Here is an 8,438-nt window from a genome sequence, read left to right as displayed (position 1 = left end):
TTTTTTTTAATTATTTTTTTTTTTTTTTTTTTATTTTTTTTTTTTTTTTTTTTTATTTTTTTTATTTTTTTTTTTTTTTTTTTTTTTTTTTTTTTTTTTTTGTAAGTGAACAATTAAAATTATATATTTTATAGTTGTTGCAATATGTCATATGGAAAAAAAAATAGTATATAATATTTTTCTTTTATACGTATAAATTTATGGTAGTAAATAAACTAATCATTGGATACATATGCATCTTTCGAAAAAAAAGATTGTGATATAATTATTTATACACAGAAAGAACATATATACAAAAAAAGAAAAAAAAAAAAAAAAAAGGAGAAAAGAGAAAAAAAAATATGAAGAAAATTTAAATATGAAGAAAGATATAGAAAATTTTATTATCCTATGTTATAATATATATATATATATATATATATATATGTACATATATATTGATAGTGATAATAATATTTATGTTTTATTTTTTATTTTTTATTTTTTACTTTTTATTTTATATTTTTTATTTTTTATTTTTTATTTTATTACTTTATCTTTTTTTTTTTTTTATTTATAAATCATTGTTTGCATCAATGTCTATACTTTGTGTTGAAATAGATATAACATCTTTTTCCGATAAGAAAGGTATTTTATTGTCTTCGATAATTAGAGCGTTTTGCTTAAAATCTATTAAACATTGGTGTCTTTTTAATAAATCTAATCCAAATATAAAATCAATATCATAATCTTCAATAATAGTTAAAGATACAGCATAAAAATAATTTCCAATTTTAATATCTATCATATGTATTTTTCCTAGAATAGTTTTGGTACCTACTCCCTTTGCTATCCCTGTAAATCTTTTATCCATGAGTCTTAGAATATTACATTTTTGTGCACATTTTTTAGACATTATGCTTGATTGTGCTCCTGAATCTACAAATGCATGTACTGTGTTTTTATTAATTTCTACTGGTATATATAACATAAAGACGACACCAAAGGCTTCAGGGAAATGTTCTTGAGCTAAAGCTAAATTATTATTAATTTCATTTTTATATATATTTTCATATATAAATTTCTGTGAATCTTCTGATAAAGGATTTTTTAAAGCATTTTCATACATTTGTTGTTCTTTTTCTTTTTCTTTTTTTTCAGTTTCATATTTCTCTTTTACAATTTTTTTTATCTCCTCTAAATTTTGTGAAAATATAGCATTATATAAAGGTTCATCTTGTAATTTCAAAACAGCCATTTTGCTTTTATCATTTTTCATTTCCAATAAAATTTCAGATTCTTTTTTAATATATTCATTTTCTTGATATACTTTAAATTGATCTAATAATGTTTTGAAAGCTGGATTATTTAAGAGATTTTGCACGTTTTCGTTATTTAAATTATTTCCAAGATTTCCAACATTTCCAATATTATTATTTGTGGAAAGAATATTATTTAAAGCTGACATATTATTAACATTATCATTCATTATATCAGCACTAATCTTTTTACGTACAAATAATAAGTCTCCTTCTTTTATATTTAATTTTTTTATCGTATCAAATTTATCCACAGCATTCCCATTATATGTTAATTCATTAATATTCATATTTAGAGAAAAATCATTTTCAATAATATTTATAATGGTCCAAATTTCTGTATCCTCATGAACATCAAGACTTGTTATTATATTATTATCGTCTGATATTGTAATAAAAACCATTTTTAATGCTTAATTATTAAAATGTTAAAATGTTAAAATGTTAAAATGTTAAAATGTTAGATATATTTTTTTTTTTATTATTAAAACGGTATATAGTTTTTTTTTTCTTTTTTTTTATACCTTTATATTTCTGCGCGTTAATATGTTAGATATATATATATATATATATATATATATATTTATATATATAAACACATGTATATTTATACACACATTCTTTCTATTTTATATTTTTATATATTTTTATATTTTATATATGGTGCAACTTTTATTTAAATACCAAAAAAAAAAAAAAAAAAAAAAAAGAAGAAGAAAAAAAATATTTACATATATTTTGGATATAATTACAATGCGAAAACATTAAAATTGGAATTAGCACCAAATTAATATTTATTTATACATTTCACCTTATTTTTGAACCATATGAAAATAATTTTAATAATTTTGTTTATAAAAAATTAAAAAATATTGTATGTTGAAACATATTTTCTAAATAAAATAATAAAAGTTATCAACAGGATTTGTAAAATATTATACATTTTTTTTTTTATATATGATGTATTATTAAATTTTCACTTTTTATCATGTATGAATTCAAAAAAAAAAAAAAAAAAAAAAAAAACACAAAGAAAAATACACTAAATAGTATTTATATCTTTTTTAATATACTAAACAGAATATTAAAATGGAATATTTATCTTTTCCCTTTTTTTTAAATTCATTTTTTTTTTAATTTCCCAAATTAATATTTATATGAATTTTGCTTATATATATATATATATATATATATGTATATATTATATATGCATATAATATAAATGTATTCAATTAAATATAGCGTACTATATATTAGTTTTATCCTTTTTGTATTTTGTATATATTAAATATAGCATAAAAAAAAGAATTTATAATATAAATATATGTATAAAGGTATACATTTTATCATAAAAAAACAATAATAACAATTTTAAATTTATTCTGAATTAAATTTTTATTTTATATTTTTAATTATATAATAATGTCTGTTTTATAATATCTTGAAATATATATCTAATTATTATTGAAAAAGAAAAAGCATAAATTAAAAATCTCGCACAAATTGGAAAATTACTATTTAGCCTTTTTTTTTTTTTAAAGTATACATATATATATATATATATATATATTCTTATAAAAGTATATAGTATAAAATAAAAAAGAAGAGAAAAAAAAATGAAAAAATGTATACATATTATAGACACATTCTCATAATACACAGTTGTAAAAATAATTTATTATGTTATTTTTTTCAGATGATAAAAAGGAAATTTTTTTGTAAATCCCTGAAATTCTTTATGTGTTAGATTATATATATCAAAATATTATTTATTTACCCTTTCTTTTTTATATATTATATTATACATGTAAAATGTTTTTTTTTTTTTTTTTTTTTTTTTTTTTTTTTTAATATATATTTTAACAATTTACAGATCCATACTCAAAAATAAAAAATGAAAAATCATTTATAGATTTAAATTTTATAAAAGGATATAGTAACTTTATAGAAAAGAAATGTGTACCATATGATAATAAAAAATATTTTGTTTGTAATAAGAATAGATTAATAAGTAATGTTGGAAATAAGATAAATAAAAAAGAATCGGAGGAACAATATGATAGTGATGATGATAATGATAAATTGGTATTAAATGACGATGAGGATGATGAGAAAAAACAAGTACATATTAACAATAAAACAGAAGTAACTAATATAACAAATATAAATAAAAATATTGAAAATATTAAAAAGGATATGCCAAATTTAAATAATATGAATGATTCTAACCATAAAATAAAAATAAAGAACAAAGGAAAATATGATTCAGATGTCATCATAATGTAAAAATAAATAATAAATAATTATAATATATATATATATATATATATATATATATATATATATTATATTATGTGTGATATCTTATTTTTCTATTTATACAAAATATTATATCACTCATATTTTTTTTTTTTTTTTTTTTCTTTTTTTTTTATCATCCCAGGTACGATCACTTTTTTCAGTTACCCCAAAATTTTCTTTCTTCAAAATTAAGTGAAGAAGAAATCGAACATATAAATACTGGAATATATAACCCACATTTTGATAATTATATTAACAATATAGTTATGAAAAAAAAAAAATAATAACATATATATGTATATATATATATATATATATATATATATATGTATAATATATATTTCTTTTTTACAATAATTTAATTGAGCAATCTGTATATATTAATATCATATGATCTTTTGTAAGGTACAGATATAAAGTGTTACACATATACAAATTTTATTTATCATTTTTTATATGATTTCCTTAAAAAAAATAAAGGTTACATTAAAAAGTATACACAAAAAAAAAAAATAAATAAAAATAATAAAATAATAAAATAATAAAATAAATTAATGAAACATATACATATATATATATATATATATATATGTGCCAATTTACCAAACAAATGTATGAAAAAAAAATTATTAGAAATATTAATATAAATATTAAATTAAACAATATACACATAAAAAGTATTATAAAAAAAATAAATAAATAAAATAATTAAATTATATATCTTCATACATATATAATATATATATATATATATATATATATTATCATGGCTCTGTTCCTGTTCTAAAGGCAAAGGATGTATCAAATGGATTGTATTTATATATGTACCAGAAATCTTCTGTTTTTAATTCGGAAGGTGTTAATTTAACATACTCATATATGGAATCCAATTCTTTTTTATCTAATGGATTTATGTTGTGTCTATTTAGTAATTGTTTGTATATCAAATCAATATCTAAATTATTGAAAGGTGCTGGTAGGTCCTGACCTAATTCTTCTTTATATTGAAATAATTCTTGATGATCATTAATATTTTGAGTGATAATTTTTTTGATCTTCTTTTCGTTATCATAAAAATTTTTAATTTCTTCATCTGTAGGTGTAACACATATTGTATTGTTTTTAAAAGTAAAATGGAAATCACTAGTATCATAAACTTGTTTTTCTTTTTCACTTAATTTTGTATAAGCACCTTTATAAATTTTTAATTTATTCCACTTAAAAATATTACTTTCTTTTACTGCAAAATATTCACCTTTTCTTTTTTCTCGTTCTACCCACATTCGAGAGCTAATAAAATTAGCATCATTTGGTTCATCATTTAAACCGAACGTCGATTTTATTCTATCATGTTCTTCTTTTAAATCTGTATATTCATATCTTTTCATAATATTTGGTAATGGGTAGTTTTTCCAAAAGGTACCACCACTTAATATAGGTATATTAGCTGTTTTATAGAAAACATTTTGGCTTGTTTTATTAGGATCTTCTAGTGAATTTAATATAGTATTCCCATCCATAGTACAACCTCTATAACGTAAAAATATTTCATGTATATCCCATTCTGTGTGCTGATACATTGGATAATTTAATGCAAAGATCGAATCTTTTAATTGGCCTAATGTTCTAGGACCTATAATTGATGAACCAACAAATGGTCTACTATAAACATAACTTAAACTTAATTGAGATAAGGACATACCATGAGATCTAGCTAATTTTAAATATTCACCTGTAGCATCTTGTGCCCATACACATCTATGTGATTTGTACAAATTAGGATATTTATTACATCTACCATTCTTTGGACCATATGATAAATAACCATAATCTTCTGGTATATTACCTCTAGCTTCATTTAAATCATGATCTAATTGATCATCTCCTAGTACTTTTTCTGGACCCATGGTATGATAACGTTCTGGATCTAAATATTTTCCAGTTAATATTCCTCCAGCTAATAAACCATATGGTACTAATGGTACATTATAATTTTCCTTTAAAATCATTTCTACAAGTCCGGAAGATTCAACTTCATTTTTATGAAGTAAATTATATAAATTTTGAACACATACTATTTTCATATATTTTTTTTTTTTTTTTTTTGCTAAATTACACCATTGGTATATACCCCAAACGCTTTCATTTGATACTGCAATATGTCGAACTTTTCCTTTTAAAATTAACTTTTCTAATATATCAAATTGTTCTTCTATAGATATAGAATTTTTATTTTGTTCAGTATTTAAATTTTCAAATCCCCATATATATGTATCTTCTCCTTTTTGGTTGTTGGGTATATAACGTTCAGGAATATCTATTGTCAATATATCTACATAATTAGTATTCAGATTTTTTAATATTTTATCTAACCTTTCTTCAATGTTATAAAACGTCGGAGTATCATCCTTTAATCCTTCCATTATCCAACTTAAATAATAATCTCCATATTCTAATTTATTAACATTCCTTGAAGAACACATCCTTAAATTTATAATAATATTTTCCCTTTTTTTATCTTTAAGAAATAAATTCATATTTCTATTTTGACCCTTTCGATAACTATCTGGATCAAATGGAAATGGATCATATTCACATATATCGAAAAAGTTTATTCCGTATTCATAAAATGCCATATTTAATAATACATTTACATCATCTCTACTAATAAAATTATCATTTTCATACATATTTGTACCTATACATAATTCACTTACGCATAAATTACTTTCCCCTAATTTTCGATATTTCATTCCATATATTAAATCTGGATGTGTGTATATTTTGTGTGCTTTAAACGAACTAGAATTACTTATTCTGTACAATTCATAAAATAAATGTTTTTTTTTTAAGTTATTCATTTGTTCTATTTTATCAATTTCATTTTTGTTGTGATCTTCATTTACATTTTTCAATATGGTGTTCATTAAATCTTCACTCCCTGGGGGTGGCTTATCACCAAATTTTAATTTATCTATATCTGGTCTCTTTTCATATAATACATGATTTTTTTGATCTTCTTCTAATAAATGTTCCACTTTTTTTATAAAATCTATTTTCTTTTGCCTTTCCAATTTTTCTTTTTCCTTCTGTTCTTCAATAAATTTCATTTTCTTTCGTTTCTCTTCTTCCTCCACTTGTTCATTATCTGACATATCTTGTGTATGGTTATCATTTTGTAATTCATCATAATATTCTTCTAAATTCTCTTCGTCACCATCTTCGTCTCCATAATTCCGTTCACGTTTAATTAATTCGGCCAATTCTATTTCTTGCTCTTTTATTTTTTTATTTTCCTTACTTATTGGTTTTTGATTTTCATTATCTGTTGGTGCTTTCCCATTTTGGTTTTCTTTGTTTTTATTTATTAGCTGAAGGTTTAAGGTTTCTTTTGATTCATTAATTTTGTTTTTTCTCAATGTTGGTTTTTTTTTTTTAAGTGTTTCTTCGTTTGGGGGTGTTTCCTGTTTTTTGGTTGTCTCTTGGTTTTTGGCTGTTTTTTTATTTTTGGCTGTTTTTTTATTTTTGGCTGTTTTTTCATTTTCGGCTGTTTTTTCATTTTCGGCTGTTTTTTCATTTTCGGCTGTTTTTCTATCTTTGGCTGTTTTTTTATTTTTGGCTGTTTCTTTATTTTTGGCTGTTTCTTCCATTTTGTCTGCATTTTCAATTTTGTTTGTTTCTTTTTTTTTGTATGTTTTTTTCTTTTTTCGTGTATCCTTATTTTCTGTGCTTTCAAATTGTAGTTCCTTTATTTCTTTATTTTGTTCATTATTTTGTTCATTATTTGCCTGAATAGTTATGTTTCCTTCTTTTGCGTCATTTTTATTTTTTCTCAATGTTGATTTTGTTTTGGAGGTTTTTTTTTCTGTGGATAGAATACTTTTATCCGCCTTATTTGTTTGTGTGTTATTTTTGGATGTATTTTTTTTTTTTTTGTCTTGTTCTTTTCCTAGATGATTACTGAATAACTTTTGTTTCTTCTTATTAAGATTGTATATTTCATAATTCGTTTTGTTGTTAACTATGGAAATATGATTATATTTAATAATATTTTTGTTATAACCGAATGGTTTGAAGTGTAAAATATAATTGTTTGTAATAAAATAAAATCTCGATTTTCTTTTTTTTGTTTTGTTTTTATTTTTATTTATTGACAGATTTAATTCATTGTTAATAGTATATTTTTTATAAGTATTTTTAGAATTTTTAATACTCTTATATTTTGGGATGTGGTTTATATTGTAATAAGAAAATTCCTTTAATAATACACACAATATGTTACATATGTATGTTGAATAGAAAGTTATGAAAAGAATAATGAATAATCTGTTTTTGTATTTCATAACTGTGATATAATAATATGTTTAGTTCATTTCATTATAATGTGGATCTTATATTTTTTTAAATATTTTTTTTTTGTTTTATAAATATATATATATATATATATATTTTTTTTTGTAACCTGGTTTATATTGTGTAATTATTTATGGTATTTTTCTTTTTATTTCTTTTTTTCTTTCCGTTTTATTGTCCTTGTCATTTTTGTGTCATATTATCATTTAAATATTTATTATTGTTAAATTATTGTAATATTTGGATAATTATCATAAAGCTGGTACATGAAATGTAGCCTTATGTTTATTATATTTAATTATATTTTTATTTTTTTATTTTATTTTTATTTTTTTTTTTTTTTTTGTTTGATTGTGTGTTCTTTTTCCATAAATATTATATATTTATATATATGTGGTAAATATGAAATAATAATGTTTTCACAGAACAAAAAGCGGAAAATAATATATCTAAGGTCTTTTTAATTAATCTTTTACTTTTTTTTTT

General features: G+C 20.4%; 3 protein-coding genes across 4 annotated transcripts; 1 reads left to right on the top strand and 2 right to left on the bottom strand.

Annotated features, from left to right (window-relative positions):
* Positions 1 to 553: 553 nt before the first annotated feature.
* Positions 554 to 1,702, bottom strand: PRSY57_1408600 (DNA damage-inducible protein 1, putative; the record flags this gene model as incomplete). Its single annotated transcript, XM_012909703.2, has 1 exon — positions 554 to 1,702. One exon carries the CDS (start codon positions 1,700 to 1,702, stop codon positions 554 to 556), a length of 1,149 nt encoding a protein of 382 aa, XP_012765157.1.
* A 1,292-nt stretch (positions 1,703 to 2,994) lies between these two features.
* PRSY57_1408500 (hypothetical protein) lies at positions 2,995 to 3,883 on the top strand (the record flags this gene model as incomplete). 2 transcript variants are annotated; one of them, XM_020115261.1, is made up of 3 exons in its annotated part: positions 2,995 to 3,016; positions 3,172 to 3,580; positions 3,742 to 3,883. In XM_020115261.1, the coding sequence occupies 3 exons, from the start codon at positions 2,995 to 2,997 to the stop codon at positions 3,881 to 3,883; spliced, it is 573 nt and encodes a 190-aa protein (XP_019969918.1). The 2 variants fall into 2 exon arrangements, with proteins under 2 accessions (XP_019969918.1, XP_012765156.1); XM_012909702.1 differs by having other exon boundaries at positions 2,995 to 3,040.
* A 480-nt stretch (positions 3,884 to 4,363) lies between these two features.
* Positions 4,364 to 7,942, bottom strand: PRSY57_1408400 (aldo-keto reductase, putative; the record flags this gene model as incomplete). Its single annotated transcript, XM_012909701.2, has 1 exon — positions 4,364 to 7,942. One exon carries the CDS (start codon positions 7,940 to 7,942, stop codon positions 4,364 to 4,366), a length of 3,579 nt encoding a protein of 1,192 aa, XP_012765155.2.
* Positions 7,943 to 8,438: the final 496 nt, after the last annotated feature.

This window comes from Plasmodium reichenowi, chromosome 14 (genome assembly GCF_001601855.1).
Source record: "Plasmodium reichenowi strain SY57 chromosome 14, whole genome shotgun sequence".
In the NCBI taxonomy this organism is placed as follows: Eukaryota; Apicomplexa; class Aconoidasida; order Haemosporida; family Plasmodiidae; genus Plasmodium; species Plasmodium reichenowi.
Note: the sequence above shows the minus strand (reverse complement) of the source record. Positions and strands in the feature narration are given on the sequence as shown.